The sequence below is a fragment of the Kryptolebias marmoratus genome, linkage group LG11 (genome assembly GCF_001649575.2).
Source record: "Kryptolebias marmoratus isolate JLee-2015 linkage group LG11, ASM164957v2, whole genome shotgun sequence".
Taxonomy (NCBI): domain Eukaryota; kingdom Metazoa; phylum Chordata; class Actinopteri; order Cyprinodontiformes; family Rivulidae; genus Kryptolebias; species Kryptolebias marmoratus.
In genome coordinates this window covers 21,760,063-21,783,501 of record NC_051440.1, presented here as the reverse complement: position 1 = coordinate 21,783,501, position 23,439 = coordinate 21,760,063, and the positions used below count along the sequence as shown (strand labels likewise).

At 37.7% G+C, this 23,439-nt stretch overlaps 1 protein-coding gene across 1 annotated transcript in view; it reads left to right on the top strand.

Moving 5' to 3' along the window:
* Positions 1–23,439, top strand: part of tmtc2b (transmembrane O-mannosyltransferase targeting cadherins 2b) — a 75,878-nt gene that overhangs the window by 19,554 nt on the left and 32,885 nt on the right. The window contains exon 2 of the mRNA XM_017419019.3: positions 15,035–15,611. Within this exon, the coding sequence (XP_017274508.1) occupies positions 15,035–15,611 (577 nt within the window). The remainder of the gene's footprint in view (positions 1–15,034; positions 15,612–23,439) is intronic.

Here is a 23,439-nt window from a genome sequence, read left to right as displayed (position 1 = left end):
TCCTGCTTTCTGCCACACCCATCTCCACCTGTTGTCAATCTTCATTACTCACCTGTGCCCACTTCACCTGATTGTCCCCAGTGTTTAAAACTTGGTCTTCCTCTCCACCTCCCTGCCGATTCATTGTTGCTGGTTAGATGTTTGGTTGTTTGTTTTGTCCACGGTTCTTCCTTGCCTCGTCTTGCCATTTCTTTTAGGGATTTTTGTTATAGTTATTTTTGCTGCCACGTCAGCTTTTTGTTTTCCACTTTTGTTATTTAAAAATAAATCTTTTTGTTTTTTAAATTATGAGTCTGCGAATTGGGTTTGCCACGCTCTCCCCACACCCCGACACAATTTTATAGATATTGACCTAAAACTTGGTGTGGTAGTAGCTGAGATGAATTCCCAACAGAAGGTTTGAGCAAAAACAGTGTAAGATCTTTGTTTAAAGTTTAACTAGTTAACTATTTGAAGTCAACTCTGCCTGTTAGTAAAATATCTCATGAAACACTGGACAGATTTTAATTAAACTTTCTAGGGGTTCGTGAAATATTTTGCTAATGGTACAGACTAACAGACAAACTCTGCCTTCACTTTCAGCAGTGAGCAATCAAAAAAGGATAACAGACCTTCGAATACATAAGAAACGGTGATTTAATTTATTGGAAAGCCTTAAAAATGTTACAAATCTTAGTGTGTTGCATTGTGTGTTGAACTTGCGTGAGTAAACGCTTGCGCTTGCTTTTTATGAGCACATTTGAGCAATTTCCCAGTGAGTGTGTGTTTTACAGCCAGATTCCTCCAGGATGAGTCTGACTTTTGAATGAATAGCCCCACTGCAGTCTCAGACGTAATGAGCATCACGTCTAACAGGTGGTCCATAAGAGCACAAGACCTGCACAGGAGCTGGGCTGGTAATGATTATTTGCTCTGTGGTGAGCAAATAAGCTCTACCCAGTGCAGAAAATAAATCCTACAGTATTTCCTGAATCCTCTGTTAGTATCTGTCAGTGGTCTGTACTGTAAGTGATCAAACAAAACAAAAGCAAACTGGTAAGATTATAGTGTAAACAGGATGGTTTAGTGGTTCTTTTCACAGCAGGAAGGTTTTAGAGTCAAACCTGCTGTTTTTGTGTTACAGTTACATCTTCTCTGGGTGATCCCACTGGAGACATGCATGTGGATCTCAGTGATAATCATAAAGTGGCTGTGAATAACTGGTGAGCTCTCAGAAATGTACCCTGTCTCACTGAAAGTGATCTCATGTAGACTCTAGAACCCTGCAAACAAAATAACTAGACACACAGTGACCAATTCATGGATGGCTGATAGATGAATGAATCATATTTCCAGTTTAAATTAATTATATAAACTATACGTAAATATATTTATTCTACTTCAAAGGGTTTTCAAAAACCCAGTTCATACAAGTGAAATGGAAAGTGCAGTGGAAAAAAGGCTACTGTTAATTCTTTCCTGTTGAACATCCAGTTTATGCAATTTTACTCAATGTTGATTTACTGCATCAAACAAGAGAATCCTCTACATTATGTAAAGCACTCATTCTTGCAGAAATCTAGTTCTCCATATGCTAAGTGTGTACAGTGTTATGCAGCTACATATCTATTTCAAATATTTATTTTTGTTCATTTTTTAAGTTTAATTTGATTTTATTTGTATTCAAAAAGAGGTAGTTTATCTCACTTGCAACTGTAATATACAAAACAAAGCTTTTGAAACCAATTTGAAACAGGGTATCTGCAGAGTCTTAAAAAGTCATTAAATAATTTCAATTTTAGGCTTTGAAAAGTCCTGAATATGTATAAATTTTCTTTTTTAGGTCTTAAAATGCATTTAGTTTTGCCTTACATTTGTTCATTCATTGCTTTTTCCATGCACTTTTTGCACTGTTAGCATTTATTTGTTGTGTTGTTATTCTGTCTGATTACTTCACATGTTATAACACTGTTACAAAACTAAAAAGTCCAGCTTACAATAACAATAAAATTACTTTATTGATGAGCATCCATCCTTCCTAATGCAATTACATCTTCAGTTTACTTTTGTATCATTTTATTAAAACTTCTAACAGGATCTTTATCTAAAATGTCACTGTCTTAAACAAAAGTAACTATTTAAATGAGGTTAATTAGTTGAACTACATTTAAAATGACAAAGAAGCGTTAATAAACAAACTACTGACTTTTTTATTTTTCTTTGAATAACTGACTTGTTCAGATGATCTTTCTCACTCTGTGTGGTTTGCAGACATTAACATCCTTATTGCCAAAAAAAAGTACTTTCTGTCTTGAACACTTTTCTATTTGTTTTGCTGAATCTAATTTTAGAGATCAGTGATTAAGGTTTTAAGTGTTTTCAGATTCATTAAGTCATTTTGTTAATGGAGTAATGTAGGATATCAGAGGCAAAATAAATGTCTAACATGAGAACAATATGTATTAGGTTTATAGCTTAGATCATTAAATGATGTTATGCTGGAACCCCACCCCTGTTCTGTTCTATTGCTGCTAGAGAGGACTTTTTATAAAATCTGATTTGGAAGCTTGGGAATAATTCCCATGGGCATGTGGTTAGTAGGTCATTGTACCATTATAGTTTGTTCCTGGTTTGTCTGAGGCATTTGTCTGAATGTTTGTCTGTGTGAGAGGGTGGGGGGAGGGGAAGCAAAGAAAAAAAAAACAGTGGGGGCTTCATCTTCTTGTCTCGTTGCAGCATCATAGCTTCTCCCTCCATATGTGGACTCAGTGTGAACTCACCCACCCCACCCCCCAAGCTTGACCCACAAATCCCTTCCTTTAGGCAACAGGGGGATTAGGGAAAAATCAGACTAATCTAATAATGTGAATTTACTTATGCAAAGTGTTTGCTACACAAACCCTGGCATGGTTTTGACACTAAAAAAAACCATCAAAGATGCACTTTTGTGTATATTCCATGTGCAGGTCAGTGAAAGAAAGTGCTATAGCTTCAGTCCGAGAGTCTTTGGTTTCCTTTTTTGAGATACTTGAGAAGGAACACAGGGCTCGTAAGAGGCCACCTGCAATAACAAATTACTCCCCAGTGTCCAGGAAACCTCCAAAAACAGCTCTCTGGATGATTTTTTCTTGATTTATTAATATTCTGCACAAGTCTGAGGGTTCTGCTTGAAATAAAGCTGGGGTGTTGCAAGATGAAAAATATACCTGTGAAGGGCTTCCAAGAGAATTATTTTCAGTAGCACTTACCAAAAATGACAGTTTGTTACTTGAAAAAATACTTGAAGAGTAACTCTTCACCTCAGAATGGTATTTCTGGCCAGCTCCATTTCAAACATCTTTGATCTTTTCTCTTAGTTTATATTTGGATGTCAAGTCTTTATCTGAGATCGAGGTGGGAGTGAAGTGATGGCGAGGGAAAGAGGCTGAAGAAAGATAAACTTATCACCTTGTCCAAAGTCAAACAGTTTGGGTAGACAGTTTTGCCATAGTTGGCTCTCTCTCGCTTGTGCAAATACTCCTGTCCTGATGGTGTGATATGGCATCCTCCAGGCTAATTTAGACAGTCTAGAAGGAAATAAACTGAGGGATTTTCTGCAGGAAAGGTTAACACACTGGAGTGACTGGAACAGATACGGTAAAAGCTTCTTGGCTGTGTTTACTGGTTTATTCTTCCTCAGACATCCCCAGACACTGGGAACTTTGACTCATTTCCAGTCTTGATTCCAGATAATGTAAATATGGTCATATTTTTAGCAACTGTTTACTATATTTTCTTTTGTGTTATTTTCTAATAGTAATAGTAGCTGATCAAACTAAATCACAAAAGTGTTATAGATACATTTTTTTCTAAGATGACCTCAGGAGGGTTTTATTATGTAGTGGTACGTCTATATTAGGCTCATAAGTTTACCTAAATGCAATATTTCATTGCAAGTAGAGGTGCGGGTTATTTCATTTTCGATGCATCACTATGTGGACATGAAGAATTCTGAATCAATTTTAAAATGCAAAAAATATTATATAATTTAATCTTAATTAAGGAACACAAAAGGCGAAGAATGCTTGTGCTCTATGTTGCTCTATGAGACACAATATAACATGATCATCTTACAGTATGTCAAAGATAATAGCACAGTTATTGCAGCCATCTGAATGTATAAAATCGAGTTGTGAGTTGCCTAAATATTTCAAACCCTTTATTGATTTGTTAATTTGCTATAGTGTGAATACATCTTTAGACACAGTTGTTCCATTTAGTTTATTTAACTTGATGAATTCAAATGGTTTACTGCATAGAAACAAGAGCCCTGTTAAGCTTCCTAGGCACATCCAGGTCACTTTCAGACATCTGTCACACTCTGTAACAAGCTGCTGAGTGTTGCTTGAAATGTGCATGTTTATTTGCTGTTTGTGCTCAGTGCTGACAGATGTGAAGTGACAGCTTTGAAATATGGCCTGTTAGACATCTGAGACATGAAGTGTAGTATCTTATGAGCAGACTCACCAGACTCATCCTCACTGAATCCCTGTGTTTCAGTGGTTAGTAGCAGATAATGCATCTATAAATCCTCTTGTGTAAGAGACCCTGTCAACAAAGGCGGGGCTGGAGGAGATGAAGAATGACGCAAGTGTCTATTCATTCTTCCTTCAGCTCCTTCCTGATTTTCTGATCCTGGACACTTGGGAGGTCAGCTGTGCTTCTCCTTTGACCTTAATTCCTCAAGGAAAGGTTTCCTGAGAAAAGTTGTCTGTTCAGATCCTGCTTTTGGTAGCTGACCTGGAAACAGTGCAGAGAGCAGGTGACGCACACACAGGCTGCAGAGGAGGCACTGAAGTGCAGGAACTACCCCTTCCTTTTTCTTTTTTTGATCTGATGGCGGACACGACTCCATCTGCTTCCTGCCCCAAAGGCTGCAGCATCCAGTCACAGTTGATGAAGACAAATATATAAACAGGAGGATGAGTCACTGCTTTATTCTAATGTTATGACAAGTGTTTGTGCTTGAGTGCACGAGGCTGAAAATATTTACACATCTGTTAAATAACTTTCAAGATGACAGTCAAAGCCCCAAAAGTACCAGCCATTGTCACCGACATGTCTGTCTATTAGTATTTACCAGTTCCACATTGCTGCATTCATTCGGCAGGATTTCATTGTTTGTTTGGTCAATAAACATGCCAATTAAAAGTGTGTGGCATACCTATTTGTTGTACTCCCTCAGGAAGCCATTTGTTTTGCAGGAGGTTTTTTTTCTTTTTCTTTTAACTATTTGTCCAATTCTGCACTCAAACCCATCCGTCTCTTTTCTTGGACTCTGTCCTCTTGTTCTTTGTCCTCCTGCACCTGTCAAACGTATTGTCCTCCACAGAAGAAGAGTAAACCCACACAGGCAAACTTCTGTGACCTTTTCAATGGCCTTCTCCCAAGGAGAAAGGTGCCTTTGTTCATCGAGCTTTTCTTACCAGGTTTTGGAGCAGTTAGCAAGAGCGCATCCGTCTTCCCATTGAGGGGGGGCGTGGTTCTCTCTGCTTGCCGGGTGTGATTACGGACCACACAGGGTCGTACTCCAGTGGCTCACCAAAACCTGGACCCTCTGTCCATGGGCACAGGCACAAGAGTCCCCAGCTCAGCTTCCTTTAACCGGCCAATAAAGAGCTCCTCTAAGGCTTTTGTTTGTGCCCTTTCACTGTGCTTGAGCTCTACTGGGCCCTTTGTCCTGCTATCTGGGGCCCAGTGCCTCTGTGTCCACTCCCTCATCTTTGTTCACTCCACCTTCAATATGCCACCAACAAGTATTCCAGTATTGTAATGAATTCAGGTCTTTCTGTTGGACTGAATGTGCCAAAGTAAAGAATAGAAAGAAGATGTTTTTGGTTTCATGTTTCTCTGAAAGTTTTGCTGACAAACTAAGCAGTTTATTGTACTGAGATGATAACAGATCACCCCACTAAAATAAAATAAAAAATGTTTTCATTGAACTGTTATTTCAACTTTTTAATTCTTGGGAGTTGGAAACAATTTAAATGTGCATGAAAACTTGCTTTTCATTCAGCAGTGTCAATCTTTGATAACATTTTGGTAATGTCTTGTTTAAATTAATTAATGAGCCAAAAACAATCAGTCTTTGTCTTTTTACTCTTAATAAACCATGTGCGTCATGTCTCTCCATCTTATTTTGCAGCCAGATCTTTATATTCAAGGCTTATTAAGTTTCCTTTCTTCATTCATTATTGGTTGTTGAAGGTTGTTTGATGTTTGGCACACATGTCTGCAAGGTTTCATTATACTGGAGGTCTTGCTAATAAAACTCCTGTCAAGCCTGTGGTAATGGTATCACTATTGCACTATAAGGCAAACAGAAGGTTAATGTCAGTTTATTAAACTACTATTTTCTTTTACAAGCATTCATTTTTAACACATTTTATGTGTTTCATAATGACTTTTATGTTTTTTCTTAGAAACAGAAGACATTTTCTTTTATCCTGGTGCTGCCAGTATCACTGTACAGATCTACAGTATATGATCAGTGTAGCATTCAGTTGCTTGTGCTGGTGCTTTCAAGTAATAAATCCACCATATGGTGCTTTGTTGTTCTCCAGCTAACCATGGATACAGTACAAAGAAACATCAAAGTGTACCAGCTACCTTTAGGGTAGCCTAAGCAAAGAATTAGAATTTTTTTTTTCTGCTTCACTCCTTCAGGTCACCATTCCTGCTGTAGTATTTAACAGTTTTAACAAAGTCCAGCAAGTTTTTGGCTTGATTAGATGTTTCTTTTTGGGGTTCTTCATTATCTATACCCATTTGTAGAATGGCCAAAAAATAAATACTTAAAAAAAAACAAAAAACCGTAAAACTCAGTAAAAAGTGCTTGTTTTTATTCATCTACGGTGAAAGAGACATTTTTTGAAATGTATTTTACTACTTGCATTAAAGTTTTTATTTGAACAACAACAGAAATGCATCCTGTAATTTTACATTCTTTATTGACGAGGAAGACTCATCCAAACACATTGATTTCTTCTCCCTTTATCCAGCTGATTCAGTTCAGTAAATTCCAGAGTAATTTGAAGCTAATGATATAGCCTCATTGAGATGAGCTGTTTTTTCAATATTTTTGTTATTATTATTATTTTTTTTAACTGCAGAAGGTGGTATTTTTTTTAAATCAGAACTGTTTTACTCACTGGTTTTAGAAAATCCAATAGTGCTGACTGTTTGACTGTTGCAGTGCTATGCTGCATTTTAGTTTGGAATTCAATTTAGCTTTACAATGAGAAAAGAAGAAAATTGCCTCTGAATGTTATTGACTAAGGAAAAAAAGATTAGCTGTGAGGAAAGTCTTTTGTGGTGCAGTGACGAAAGTGACAACACAATGCAGGCGAGTCAAGAAGAAGACACTAAAGAAATGTTTTTTGCTAAATTAGTTTCCCCCTCTTTTCATGAGTATTAACCATGTGTGATCATTCATGATAGTAAAACGTGATCTGATTGAATGGGAAGGAACATCAGTGAGACAATTTGGTTTTGTATTTACCTTGTCATTCTGAGTGATTTAAATTTGTGCTTCTATTGTTGATGTAATTCATAAAATCAGCATGACACACAGGGCAGAATATCAGCAGCGGGCATCACAAACTCTTCAGTAATGATCTGAGCACATGGAATCAACTTGTGTCAGACCAGTGTCTTTATCGATGTTGATTTATGAATCTGAGAAACTGCTCTTCCTGAAAGGAAAACTCAGTGAGGAAATACAAAGTCTGTAAAAAGCACAGCCTCTGGTTACAAGGTCGGTGTGGTTTGTGTGATTTTGGTGGCTGTAAAATTTCAAATGAGTAAATGAGCTCCTTTGCAAAAATGCAAATTGACACAATGTGGAAAACAAAGCATTTAAAAACACATAAGAGGTTATTTTTATTCCTTTAGGACATGTTTATAGATTTACAAGGCACTGGAGTCTCACGCAATGACAAGTGGCACCAGAGATAATTAGGTTAGTTTTGTATTTTTATATTAAAAAAATAGCCTTGGAGGTTTTTTTTTTAGGTTTTTCTTTAATTTTTCTTTTTACATTTTTTTTTCTGTTCAGTTACATATTTAAACATTTTTTAGCAAATGGATGCATGCACTAAAATCTGTCTTTTATCATATTTTACAAAACAACGGTTCAAACTCCAATTAGTCTGTTTGTCTATTTGCTTTCTATGGCATAAAAAAAATCCAGACTACTTCTGTATCTTCAACTGATTTTTTTGTTTTTGTTTGTTTGTTTGTTTATTTTGGAACAGCTTTTTTTTGGCTTTTTTAGCTGAGATCTAGCAGCAACATTAACTATCAAAAGCCTGTCTGTCTTGTGTGGAGGTCTGAAGAAATACCACAGCCCTGTCCTTTCAGGTTAATAGCAACAACCTCCACAAACTCATGTGGTTGTCAAAATGAGCTCTCAATCTTTGCGAGGAAGTTGCAAGTGACTTCAATTAGGGCCTGAAACTAAAGGACCAAAGTATGACAGTGATAGGTTTGCTTGAGAGCTGTGTGAAAACCCTGGCCTGTTATGAGATCAATCTAAGCGTCATCCTTGAACTTCCCTCTATCATTCTATTTTCTATACAAGCTTGTTCCTGTTCAGGGTCATGGTGAGCCGGTGCCCATCTCCAGCAGTCATTAGATGGGGGGCAGGGTACATGGCCCTTAGAAGGGCAAGAGTTTCTTTAGTCTGTGATAAGGCAGCATCTTGATGTTTAAAAAGGTCATATTGTAGCTGTCGGGAGACTGAGTTAAGGCAAAGCTGCTTCAAATGTTTATGCCTATAAGGTGCTAAGGCCACTAAACATGTCTTTTTTTTGCACTACTGGCATTTTCCAAAGCCCCTCCTACACTTAAGCCCTTCTGCAATAAACATCAGTAAGCAAAGGCTCTCTTCATTCATGTCCCATGAGTCAGGCTTATGGTTCAGTGCTGCTGCGTCTCGTAAACCTGTTCCACGCAAAAAAGATTGAATAGAACAATGGCAAAATGCAGAATAGATGAGCCATTTGCACATGTGTTCCTTCTTTGCAAAGATGTATTAGCCCTGGTATGCACAAGGTTTTTCCATCCCATTGTGCACATGTATCTGTCTGGTACAGGTCTTAGTGAAGGAACCCCTCTCCAGGTCAACATCCTCTGAACCTATACCAGAAAGGCCCAGTGGTAGGGCTGGCTGGCTGCATCTTGAATGAAACACAAACACAAGCCCAGATAGAGTAACCTCCTCATGCTTCATCTACTTCTCCATGTGAAGTGAAGCACTGAACACGAGAGGAGGAACAAATCAAACAAATTTATTACCATGTGGCCTAAAAGGTCAGACCGTGACAAAAGCCTCCTGTTGGGAGAAGGAGTGCTGTGAAGTGGCCCCCTCCAAGCAAGGCTGCATGACCACCTCGGCATTAGACATGGGTCAGGCTGGGAGGAGACATGGACCTAGAACCAGTCTGGGAACAAAAACCATCTTCGTTCTTGTTGGAATAAAACATTTGGACATTTGGCTTATCAATTCTGTTATGTTAGATTTTTCTAGGTATTTTATTAATTGGTGATTTTGTTTATATTAAGTTTAAACTATGTTGCCATTAATTAGAAATTTATCAGCATATAAAAATCATTGTGTCCTAATTTTGTAGTAAGAATGGGTTTTTCAATGTTTGTTACAATTCTTCTTGTCTTTTTTACCTTTTAATGGGCCACTGCTCAATCAAAATGTGAACTGTTGTGTACCGAGGATAGGATGGAAGCAAATACAGTAGATGTAAATACGATGGCAGAGGTCAGATTTCAAATGCTACGTTGACTCAGTTAAAGTGCTAATTGGTATGTGACGCCATGTTTAACAAATTAGAATGCATTTTTTTTCCAGACAGAAGATACAAAATATTCGGTACCTAAGAAGGAAGAATGGTGTCTTAGAGAAAACCCTATACTGGTGACCCAGTCCTTTCTGATGACAGATTTATTGGATGTAATAGGAATGTATATCACTCTGATCTACTCTGTTCTGCTGCTATTGTGATTGGCTCTTTCACCTATAGAAACCACACTACCTTACAACTGAAACAAAAAGGTGACATTTGAGTTATATCTCTTAGAGCACTCAGGCTTAAGACAGTGATTAAGGATGCTTTTTGTCTTTTTAGGGCGGCATTGTCAGCAGTCCTTAAGTGAACTACAATATTTTATTCTAATGCATGGAGTTGTTCATGGGCAGCTAATAGATAGCAGATAGATAGCTTTATAAAAAGGGTTGTGACTCTTTAGGCCCTGCTTGATTTCAGCACATTGAGGAATGTTCATACACACTCTGGCAACTTTACCTCATTGCTGGCTTGCCAGAATTCCTGTCCTGACAGTCTGATTAGTTGGATGGGAATGTCACTCACTGGTTGGTTTGCTGGCCAGATGGCTGGTTAGCTCTGGTAATTAACATTCAAGTCACAAACTACTGTGCCCATCTTGTACAGCACAAAGGGCTGATCTGGGATGCTAGGCGGCAGGCTATGGGTATTCACCAAGTGCTCTGTAATACTGGATAGACCTACCCAGTTCCAGACAGAGAATCTCAGTGTCTCAGTGTTTGCTTGTCTATTGTGTCATGAAATGGAGTGAGGATACGTAATTGTGCCAATGGAGCAAAGCTTAAAAGCTCTTTGGGGAGAGAACCTAGGATTGCTGCTTGGGGAACTGAGCACAGTGTTGAATGTTGTACACTGAAAACCACCTTGACTTTACAATGAAATAGAAGTAATACGCAGAATACCATTTTAAGGTGCTGTCTACACTGAGACAGTGTTTTGTGAATATGCAAAAGTTTTTTTGGTTTCTTTTTTGCAACAATATTTTGGGTTCCAGAGTGCAACGATGTGAAACACCACACTTGCTTTTTAGTATATACGGCTAAAATGCAATCTTTTAAAAAGCAATGTTGTCATAACCTCACCTCTAATCTAACTTACAACCCCATGCATGTCAGATGCAACAACACAACAAAAATGGCAGATTAGATGCTTGGGTTTGTGTTTGGTGTTTATGCTTATGCTTTGAACATTGTGAAAAAAACTTCCCACAAGTCATATCCATCGCTGGATTCCGTGCTTGAAAAGAGTCCATTATGCTTGCATATTTGGACTGGTATGACTCCCAGTCAACACTGCCTTCACCTTTGTGGTCTTGTAGTTCAATGTGACATGAAGCAGAAGTTCCACTTTGCCAGTAAGTCCACATATAGGCTTTGGTTATTGTGCTAGTATTTACCATTTTTGTCTTTTGCTCCTTGCCTTGTTTCCTATTTTTGGTGTATTTTTGTGGCAGTGCCACAGCACCACATGCAACAAATAAAATTTGAACAATCCCCTAAAAATCTTAGTCTATGAATAATTGTTCCCTCAACATGCATTGTTTTTATGACTAGTTGCTTTAATTTTAACACATTCAGGGAGCTCTAAGGGAGTTGGCATATCTTATGTGTAATCACTGCACACCAAGCACAGATATTATTAAATTAAAATGAAAAGAGGCATGTAAATATCTTATTTAGTTTGAAGACATGACTGAACTCATACTCTTGGCCTATTGGGAATACTTGTACTCAATTAGATGCTAGAAGAGCTTTTAAGGTATTCCATTAATGACGTGCTAGCATGCTCATGGGAAAAAAACATTAGAAAAAAAGCTTTTTCTGAAACACTGAGTGGGCTGCTCTGGTGTCTCTGTATGCAGTCTTAAAATACCACAGTGCTTCTTTGAGATATTGAATCTGGGTGATGACATATAGTTGGCAGACCTTCGATCACTTTCCTCAAACTCCCACCAGACTTCATTTTCTTTTCACACACTGTCACAAATGGAAATCTTTATTTGCCTTGTATTTTAAAGCCTGACTTTCTGCTTGGTGTTTCAATATTTAAAATGGGAATGAGTTCTTTCATATCATTACCTTGGAAACTTTTTTTTACTCCTGGATTGTTTATATGTTGTGATGTACTGTAGTTTCAATTTCATTCTTGAATACCTCTCAGTTTGCTTCCATCCTTACAGTCATGCCAATAATTTGCTACACAAAATATCTGTGCTTTACTCTTTTTGAGATATTTTTTGATGAAGCATGCCCTGCAGCATTCTATTTTAGTGGCGGTTTGCCTTTTTTTTTATGGAATTTTCCTCCACCATTTAGAGGATATCAAAGGTTTAGTCTGGATATGCAGCTTTGCTTCCCTCATAGCTTTATTTCAAATTTGAGTCATTGTATTGGGAAAAATCCTGATGACTTGTCCTTGGATTTCAATCTTCTTTATATTATCCTGCTTCATCTCTCATTTGCTCTGACTGGTGGGTCTCTGGATAGCATCAGTCTTCAATTGTAGATAGTCTTGTAACACAGTGTTTTAGTGACTATATCAGGTATTTTTCCTTTTTTCTCAATGCTGCATGTACATTGTAAGTAAAAAAAATTGAGTGGTGAAGGGGTTGCCTCTTATATGATTATTTTGCATCTTAAAATATAAAGTGATTTTAAGAGCAATTTGATGTAGATGGTTAAAATGTATTTTATTCTCTGTTTATAATTGCAGTCTTAACATGATCTAAAAGTAAATCTAAAGATTTGTAATATGAAAAGAGAACTTCATCTCCATTCAAATGCAATGCTTTATTATTAAATCAACCTTTACAAAAAATATTGCTAACATAAGAATACAAATTTACACAAACATGTAAACCTGTAGTTTCTAGCTTCACACTCTGCCTTGACCAGAGACACAACGAATGACAGATTCTGAATGAAATCTAGACAGGTTTTGGAGGAACTGAGGGTTGCCTGAGGTAGATTACCAAGAAAGAGTCATGGTAGGTAGAAAAGTTTTTAGGGGCTTTTCTTGTTTGAGACCACATGATCCTGTCACTCCTTTGGGAGTTGGTGTTCAGGGTGGCAAATAGGGGAGGAATGTGCTCCTCCCTGGAAAGGGATTGCAGTGCTCAGGGAGTTCCTTCTTGCTGCCAACTCTGCTTAGAAATTGAGCCCAGCCAGCAGCAGAAACTCAATCTCCTTCTCCAGCTGGCCTCTTTGCTAGTAGAGGAGTAGGAGTTGATGATGATGAACACCCACAGTGGATTAATGATTTGCCATAGATGAATCAATGTTTTACTTCAGCTGTGTCTCATTCGTCTGCTGAGTAACTTAAAAGGTTTCATCCCCTCTTTTTTCTGCATTCCCCAATTATTGCCTTGTTAACCACATTCTGTCAGGTGCTTGCTTGCATTTGCAACATATGAGCAAAAGACAATATAAGAAGTTAAACATGTGTATGACAGCTCATAAAGCCAAGATTGTTAGTGCAGCAGGCATGTGAGTGTCTCATTTTGACTTTTCTTTGAGCTATGCTGCCAAACGGACCTATTGTGGTTTTGGAGCAATATATAATGTTTCTAGCCACATTGGCTTCACCACATTGTGCAATGGAAAAAAAGCACACTTGTCTCCAAAATAGGTGTGAGAGGTTGCTGAACCATAATATCTCTTATGTGAGCATCTTGGGTTAGAGTAAAGATCCCACTTGACAAATGAGTTAGAGAAAATAAACAGGCACATGTGAATCATAAAGAGAAAAGTCAAGCTACTGTCTGTTTAGCTTGCTGCTTGAGAGTTAGAACCTTCATTATTCTGACCAAATAAAAAAAGAGAAACCCAGACACTTGCGTGCCTCCAATGCATTTTTACAACAAAGCTGATTATTACTATGTTCTTTCAAGCCTGTTTTTCTTAGATCCATCATAAAAGAGACTATTTCTACACAACACTTTTGCAGAAGCATAAATTTGATGATTTAATGATTTCTGCAACTCCTTTTTCACCAAACTTTACACAAGCTTTTTAGTATAATTTTTTACACTTGAGAGCCTCAAAATAACTGGGAGAGTAGTGCATTACTCTTAACTGTGTTTCAATTTACTTTTCTTGCATCAAAGTTTTTCTTATTCTCTAATAAAACACCTACCACCACCCCATACCTTTTCTCCACTTATCTCTCCTTCAGCTAATTATGCATGTAAATTGTGACTACCATGGGGACACATTACAAATTGGTGCGCATGGTTCGTTATCACTTGTCATGTATCATTTATCACACTTGCAATTACAACACCTCTGCTCTGCTTTTGCCACCACCTTTTCTCTTGGGGGTCTCATTAGGCAAATCGTATAAGCATTGAAAGGAACATAGGCTTGTTGCTCTGTCAGAAACCTTGTAGTGAAAGAGAAAATATAGGAAAAGCCTTTAACATCTATGTAAAGACTCCTGGAGAGAACAGGCCTTTATTTTCCTCCTCCTTTGACCCCTGTTGCCTGTCCCATCAGCGACTGACACACACAGCTTGTGGCTCATTAGATTAGGTCAGGCTGGTTCATCTTTGACAAAAGAAAAGTCAAGTTGTTCCCGTAATTAGTTTCAGCACTTGCAAAGACAAAGTTAAGTAACACTTTCTGTGCTTTTAACTACTTCTAAACATAAGCATTCTTTTTAACTTTTGCCTTTCTGGTCCTTTGCCTGTTTGAAAGACCAAATATCATCACACAGGGCTCACACAAACTCTTCTTTATCCATGGATGTATTAGTGACTTTGGGTGTGCTGACATGCTGCCTCCTAATTCCCACAGCTGTTCGAGCCCTGGCTGCACAAACCTTATCATCTTACTTTCAGTTTGTTAATGCCATATGACCACACTTTTAGAGTGTAACTATAAGCAAAGGTTAATTTTGAGCAATCTTTTTTGTTTTTGTTTTTACTCAGATTGCATGGCAAAATAATATCAGTGTACTCCTTTGACAATCTGCTGTGCATTATCTATAGATAAGTACAGTAGTATGTACATTGTGTCAGATCTAGTTGTGAAGGAGTCAGATAGTGAAAAGTGTGACTTTACCTTAATTTAAAACACATAAGCTTTAATAGTTAAATTATGTTTCAACTTTGGTTACATAAGCCATTTTTTCTAACTTTTGTTTTTCTTTTTTTACAGCCGTGCAATCAAGACGAATCAAGACCTGCTTCCAGAGACCCCCTGGATAAACATCTTTTACGATGACTTCTGGGGCACCTTACTCACACACAGTGGTAGCCATAAGTCTTACCGACCCCTCTGCACCCTCTCCTTTCGCCTTAACTATTTGATGGGTGGGCTGGAGCCTTGGGGTTACCACCTGGTTAATGTGGTCCTTCACAGTGCCGTGACCATCCTGTTTACCTCTCTGGCCCGCCTGTTGCTTGGGGGAGGACTGTGGAGCCTACTAGCTGGCCTAATATTCGCTTCCCACCCTATCCACACCGAGGCAGTGGCAGGCATTGTTGGACGAGCAGATGAAGGTGCTGCCCTGTTTTTCCTGCTGTCCTTGCTGTGTTACATCCGTCACTGTAGACTGCGGGGGCATGCAGGGTCCTTGCGACTTGCTGCATGGTTCCTGAGCAGCTTGGGCTGTGCAGCATGCAGCATGCTGTGGAAGGAGCTGGGAGTGACCGTTCTGGCTGTATCAGCATTGTACGATGTATGTGTTTTCCACAGGTTCAAACTGCGACAAGTCATTATACTCCTCTACAAGGTAAATCCTTTGGTCTTATTTGAAGAATGACCCTTGGAATTGACAGATTACACATATTTTATTTTGTCACATCACATGTCATTTGTTTGCACACAGTACAAATTGAAAGTATGTCACAATGTATGAACATCTGTGTCTTTTAGGGCTGTTTGTTGATTTTTCCATTAAATAGGGTACACTGTGTAAAAAAAAAAAAGCAAACATGATTGAACAAGCAAAACAAAGAGTTTTGAAAAAACATAGGAGTAGAAGGAAAATAAACTATTCTATTATCTGAATAAATATCTGCAATTACAGATTATGATGACCATTTTATAACATCTTGTTACTGAAACACCCAGCCATTCATAGACTTTTTCCCCAGCACCTGCCAAAAGCATTTACCAGTTTTATGATTACTCGATGCACAACTTTTCTTTTTTGTTCTAAGTTTAGAGTGGTAATCAAGAATGAAGGATTCTGCGAACATCTCCTCCATACTTTCCTCTCATGAGTTAGGCTTTATCTGACTTCTGTCTTTTCATGTGTGGCCCATCTTTTGCCCCTGGAAGACAACCCTTCTATTACTTGTCAGCCATGGCCAAGATACAAGGATATGGGGCCAAAACGGCTGAAGGAAATGATTCTTCAAAGTTGGCAGTTCTTCAGCTCCTTAATTAAAAGTTTACACATCCTGCTGATCCAATTGTCTTTGGGAAAAAAGAACTGGAAGCCAGTTACAATTCTGGCACAAAGCAAACCCTATGCATTTTTTTTTTGGTTTGCCCTCACAGTTTACTCAACTGGAAGGATTCAGTTCCATCTTCTAAACGTACTGATTCTTATTTTTCAAGGGGTGAAGTTTTAAATGAAAACAAATATCAATACTAAAATGTTTATTTGTTCAGATTGTTTGTAGGCAACAACTGTCTGGTGTGTAGAACTAATGGATATTGCCAAAGGAGAGGGTTTGTTCCATGGGTTTGGGTGGATTTTGGGGAAGGACAGGTTGGGCCAAAGATTTTTAATTTATAAAAACTTAAAATAAACTTCTCATTCTTTCATGTGCTTAATTTGACTAATAGATAAAGTAACAGGCTATCAAACTGTTTGCATTATCCAAACATTTAGCTTCAAAAAATATTTTTGTAAAACAGCTAAAATGTCTTACTTTTTTCTGTTTTGATCTTACTTTGAGTTCAAATATGTTTTAATAAAAAAAATAACATTCAAGTTTGTGTTTACTCCAAAATAGCTCCTATATACCTGTATATGGCACTATAATCACATTTTTCTACAAATCCTTTCTTAACCTAAACACATTTAAAGTTACATTGGGGTTGGAAAATCTTCTCCTTAAAGCACTTTCATGGCTGCTTAACAAAAGCTCTAGAAAAATACAACCTACTTGTAGTTTTGTGCTTTGAAAGATAGAGAATTTAGAGATCTGTCAACACCAAGGCATCAACAATGCGTTCCAAGATTAGACTGTTGAAATTTATAGTGCTTAAAATTGCACACTGCACCCAACCAGACTGTCTCAACGTTGCACACAAAGACAACCAACAATTTGAAGTCGCAAACATTTGAGCCTAAATGGAGCTCAATTAAAGCAGACTGCATTGCATTAAAATGACAAATAAGGCACTGTGTGGGTTGAAATGCCCTTTAAGAAATGTACTAACTGCCATGAGAGAGGACTGTAAAACAGCATATTTTTCTGGAAGTTAGCGCGACACATGCCTTTATTTTCCCAACATGCAACTATAGCTGACAACTGTCATTATAGTAGCCTGTCATTTATTCACTCTGCATGCAATCTAAAATCCAGCACAGAGAGAATTTTTGTCACTTCAGTCATGCTAACCCATGATTTTCTTTGTTTGTTTTTATTGTTTTTCTGGAAACAAAAGAGTGCCTTATTATCTTATGTTTGCATTTTGTGATCTAATGGATTTCCAAAATGGTAAACAGTCCAGTATAACAAGTTGTATAGAAGATTTGAAGTTTTGTGAAGGGAATTTGATTGCTGGTAGATGAAAGAGGTTTTTTGTTTGTTTGTTTGTTTGTTTTAGAGCATCTTCCCAGATGAGCATTCAGTTGTATAAAGTGTGGAAAATTACTGTAGCTCAAATGAATACAAATCTTGCAATCAGCATGAACATTCTTCATTAACCAGAAGGCAAAGAAGAGAAATAAGAATTGTCACTTTGTTTCTGTTTTTTCCTGTTTGAGCAGATAAACCCATCCTGTGGTTGGAATTTAAAGGCAGGGTTGTTGCATAACAGTCAAGCTGTAATGGGCTGGCGCTCTGTTTTATCACCAAGCTTTCCACTCAGCTCAAACCATTTGACATTTAACACTGGAAATAGTAAAATGGACCTGCTTATCTGATTGCAGCACACAGTCAATTACAGTAATTTTATATCCTCTGCAAATCTCCCTTGTGCCATAATGGCTTCTGTGTGCTGCTAGAAGGGTACGGGCAGGGAGTGTATCTCCACTGGTTAATAACTCATCCATCAAGATTTTTGACTGCGGGCTCTGCATGCAAATCAATTGCAAGAGGTGATGTGTTGGTATGATTTTGCTTTTTGTGTCTCAAAGTTCTGAAAAGAAATCAGATGAACTCCAGGTATGCTCCTGTAGCTACTGAATTAATCATAAAACGTTGGCAACTGTAGGACTTCTTTTGACAGTAGAATATAGAAATGTTTCAGGTTAAAAAATAAATAAAAAAGAAAAGAGAGACTTCATAGTTTAATAACTTCTGAAGCACTTTTTTGTTATAGATGTGCATAAAAGTTCTCAACATCTTGTGGCGGTAAAAATAGGTGACCGTTCTCTGAAACCATTTGATTCATCAGTCACTCACTAGTTGTTTGAAATGTAGTCAGACAAAACAAGCAAACAAACAAAATATATAATATTTGTACATCAGGTTGAAGATTCCTTTATGATCTAAAATAACCTACTCTTTTCAAACCGTTTCTTTTTCTTTCTACAGTCATTAGTCTGTTTGTTTATTGCTGAATCCAGCAGCTCCTATTGTGTTGATAATTGGTGCCAGTGCAAAGCTTCAGTTTACAATGTGTTCTAATTAGCTCTTTCCAAGTTATGTGCTGTGTTGAAAAGTGGGGGAAAAAAGAGCTGCCATTAAACTGTTTACTTAGACTGACCTTTACAGTGCTGATATTCTCCAGTTTCTTTGCGCCTGATTAGATCCATTGCAACCATGTGTTGCTATGTTGAGGCAATAAGTTGATGGCATTCAAATGTTACACACTTGGCAATGATGTTTGTACGGAGTAACCACTGTTTATATGGAAAAAAACATGCGTTTTACAAGGCTGTTTCCTGCACAACATTAGTTAATAGGCTCATTTTTAATAAGAGATACTAAAATACAATTAGAGCTTCTAATTAACTTCAGGAAGGAATGCCATTTATCGTAATCAGGAAATGTTTACTCATAGAATAGTGCAGTAAATTGTTTGCTCGCAGAACTCTGTATTGTCTTTGTTTACTAGTAAAATAAATATTAAAGACAGGGAAATTGCCCTGAAAGCAAGTTCTGTAATAGTAAAAACAATGCTTATTTGGTCATAAAATTCAGTGTAAACATTTTTGCCCTCATGTATTGTTTCATATTTCTTTAGTTTTTAACAAACATTGTTCCTTTGTTTGATTTGTCATGGGCATGCAATGTTACACTTCTTGTTTACAACTTATCAAGAAATCGAAAATATTTGTGATTTGGTTTTTCACCTTCTTAGAATACATGAGCTCAATATCCCTGGAGGGATGACACTTCTTACGTGACCATTATGAGAAAAATCTTTTGAAAATATGACACTGGAATCCAATGCTTTGAAAGTCTATACTAGATAAAGAAGATTTATCGCAGTGATGTCATGTCAGTGCCTTGCATCCATCAGTACCTCATGAACACAAAAGGCTTCAGATTTATCTTCACAGAAACTAAAGTCATTCTGTCTGTGATCGCTTTTGTTTCAATCCACCATCAGGGTAACAGGGAAATCATTTCTAAATCTAGGACAGGACCCATCTAGCCCTTTGTGAATGTCAGACTAACACATTTTATCTTTTCTCACCTCCTGTTTTCTGTTCACACTTCTATCAGTTCAAGGTCACTGCTTAAGGTGTGTGTATGTGTGTGAGATGAAGCCGACAGAGTTTACGTGGGCCGAGAACTCAGGTGCCGTGGAACTAGTTTGGCCAGCAGGCCTGACCTCAAGAATGTCAGAGATGGAGTTAATGGGAATGGCAGATGTGAGATGGGAGGTCTGTACAAACACATGTACATGTTTATATGCCATGGGTAATGCATGTGTGTGAGCTGCAAGTAAAGCCAGCATACAAAGTGTGACATTCATACATACCCTTGCTGCGTATTAGATGAGGTAAAAGGAAACCCAGCCCACCTCATACATTCTTACCTGGGGCTCCACAGATGCTCCTCCATGCTCTAATAGCTCCTGTCATTGTGTGATAGATTGAGCCTGGTGGGCTCAGCCAGTGCCCCCTGCCCTCACCCACCTGCTTCTCACATGAGATTGCCTCTAGTAAGGATAGGGAAATGGGCAGTTAGAACCATGCATGATAAAAACATATTCTAGGTAGAATAAATGTCAGCCATGGTTGTTCTTTTGGAAAAGTGCATTAAATATTTGAACAAGTACCCATACAATTTAATTGTCATTCAAGTTGTCAGTTCTGTTATTTAAAGATTAATTAGACAGTCAAGCAGTGCATGCTTTAATGATGGGGTACAGTGTCATTTACAAGCTCTTATCTTATGGTAAAACATTGTTTTACATGATTCTCAGAGAGAATTTGCAAAAAATTCTTGTTCTTTATTGTTTTATCTCTGAAAAGCAGCACACACAACCGGAGACAACTGAACAGGTCTTTCTGTCCCTGTATGTCTTCACATTGGGGTAAAATAGGGCAAGTGCAGTCACAGTGATAGGAAGTGACTTGAGCTGGGTTCACTTCAGCATACTGTTCATCAGGCATGAGTGAAGCTGACAGGCATCTTTCCAGTACAAGTACAGAGGACCTTAGTTTCCCTTTAGAGTGAAGATGGAAACCAAGAAAAAGAATGAAAAGAACCCTAAAAATATTGGTGGGTTTGAAAGATGATTTTAAGTACTTGAAATTTATTCACATTGTACTTTGTTTCACTCCTCACAGAAGATGCTTCTTCTTTTTCTGAAAATCAGTAGTGGCACATTATGTAAGACTTAAGTTATAGAAAAGAAAGTCCCAAAGTACCAATGTCCTGTACTATCCTTGTGGTGTATGCACATCAGTTGAGTTGATGAAGACAGAGATGGAAATTTCTCAACAAAAAAAAGGGAAAAGTAGTTAAAAATAGCTTGTAAATATATCAGTGCATCATCTAATCAGTGGCCAAAGAAAGACAAAGATTTACTACTGTAGATAGTTTCAGGAGGGAGAGTGTGTTGCTGCGAACAATAGACATCATTGCAATGTCTAAAGCCAAAGTACAAAGTGCAAATCTACTTCTGTAGATTGACCTAAATACATAAAAAAATATTTATGCTGCCCACTAGAACAAAAAGAGCCCAAACTGGCTGCACAGTATATGTTATTTGAAGAGTTAAAATCATAGATTAATTTAAATAATTATATATTTTAATCATTAGGACAGAGTTTTTATTAAGAGGTATTCAGAAAAGACCATTCCTTAAAGGTCTAGTCCATCATTTCTTTTCTAAACTGCTTTTAAAAGCATGAATATCCTTTATTTTCTTCTATTTTGTTCTTGATCATATTTGAAGGTTTCTTCATGCTATTTCAAATCTGCTGTTGCCTTCTCATATTGCATGCTTAGTTGGTATTAAAAGGAGTGATTCACGAGCAGCCATGCGATGAGCTGAATCTCAGTAACTTTTGTGAATAAGCACAAGCAGATTTTTGGAAGTTCTATTGCAGCCAAGTGTTGCTCTTTGGCAGTTTTCCCCTCATTTTTTCTTTCATAGTACATCCCAATTGTTTTCCATTCTCTCTTGTTTAGTTGCTGAGTTGCAGTTTTTGTTCTCAAACATTCACTCACTTGTGTAGACTAAATGGACACTGGCCTTAGCCCAGATCTAATTTCTCCTCGGTGACATGTTGGAATAATTACAGCAGCAGTAAAGCCAAACCACATGGGACAATCCTACACTTGTAAACATGGATGCAGATTTTGGAAAGAATCCTCCCTGATGTAGGATCTTACAAAGAACATTCCAGCTGCGGTGAGACTAAAATTGATTAAATCTCTTGATACTTGTGTGATCAAAGCTTGTTTCTCAGAGTATCACATCAACTGGGACCAGTGCATCTAAGGTTCTACAGTAACATCAAGATTTTTAGGAATTATTTATACAATTTTGAGTACAAACTGAGTCTAAATGGATAGATATTCAAAACACTGAATTGTATATATCATCATTGTGTTGGAGCAAACAGGGACACACAGATGCCTCATTTCTGTGCAAGCACATCTGGGAATTCTTCCCCCAGTTTTCAGACTCATTGGTAATCTGAGGGCATGCCAGGGGGGCATAATAATTGAGTTATTATGCCCTTGTGTGAATTCAACCCTGCAAGGAGACATGTGGAGCCTTCCAGAAACGTGAGGGGTGTGCCCAGAATACTCCAACAACATTAAAGGTTTCTCAAGGTTTTGTTTGATCTCCCACAATGTTTTCCCTTTTCTCTTTTTAACGTAGTTTCCTGGTTTCAGTCCCCCCTCTCTGTGGCTATCTTTGATTTACAGTCTGAAAGCAACAAAAAAGCAGTCCCGTGGCTCTTAAATTACTTTTATGATTCTGTAATGATTTTATAATGAAGTTATGTTTTCATCAGTTTTGCAACAGCTAAACAGTGACTTGAACACCTCCCCTCTCAAAATCTCTGTATAGCTGATGCAGAGTTGCAGCTTTGAGTGGTTGTTCCCTTATCACCAAGACTGTACTCTTTACTTCATTTCTTTTTTTCCACTTTGTCATATATCTTGTTCCTCTCAAAAGCACAACTTACACTGTTTTTCTGCGAAGAAATATTTAAGGCCTTGGCAGCCACGGTAAGTCATCATATCACGCCACAAGACATCTTTTTGCTGAATGTTCGCAGAGTTTCTCTCATGCTCATTGCTTGCCAGTATAAACAGCAACAAATGTTATGGTGTCACTGAGATGTGGTGTTCCACTGTAACATGACACTCCAGAGGGCTATTTTCAAAAAGTGGTTCAGAGAAGAAAAATGCAGTTGGAGCAGTTTTCTTCATCCAGCATTTGACATCCCTCAGACAGTCCATCTGCTTAGTTTTGGACACAGCTCTGGCTTTGTGTCATTCATTCATGTGAATGGAAAGCTTACTATATCCTGAAACTCAGCAGTACAATGATTTTAATCTTCCAAATACATATAAATGAGCTGAGAATCTGGACATGTAGGACAATTCTAGCACCATATTTTAGAAACTATGTTTGATACATTTTATCTCTTTACTTTATTATGTGTTTTAAACATGCAGCACAAAATATTTCACCTCACTCTTGAAGTTTGGATCAGCATCTTGTCACAGCTAATTTGCTGTAGTGATCACACAGTGTAATTGACCCTTAGAGTTCAAATAAATAGTAAAAGTGAAAGACCAGAAATCAAGAACCCATAGTTTTTTCAAACTATAACTGTGGTTTCACTCAATATCTCCTCTGACATGTTAAAAACTTTGACTCAGTTTGGGTTTTCTGTGGTTATTATGTTCATATTGTTTGGCCTGCTTGACCTATTTGGTTTTACAGAATATGAC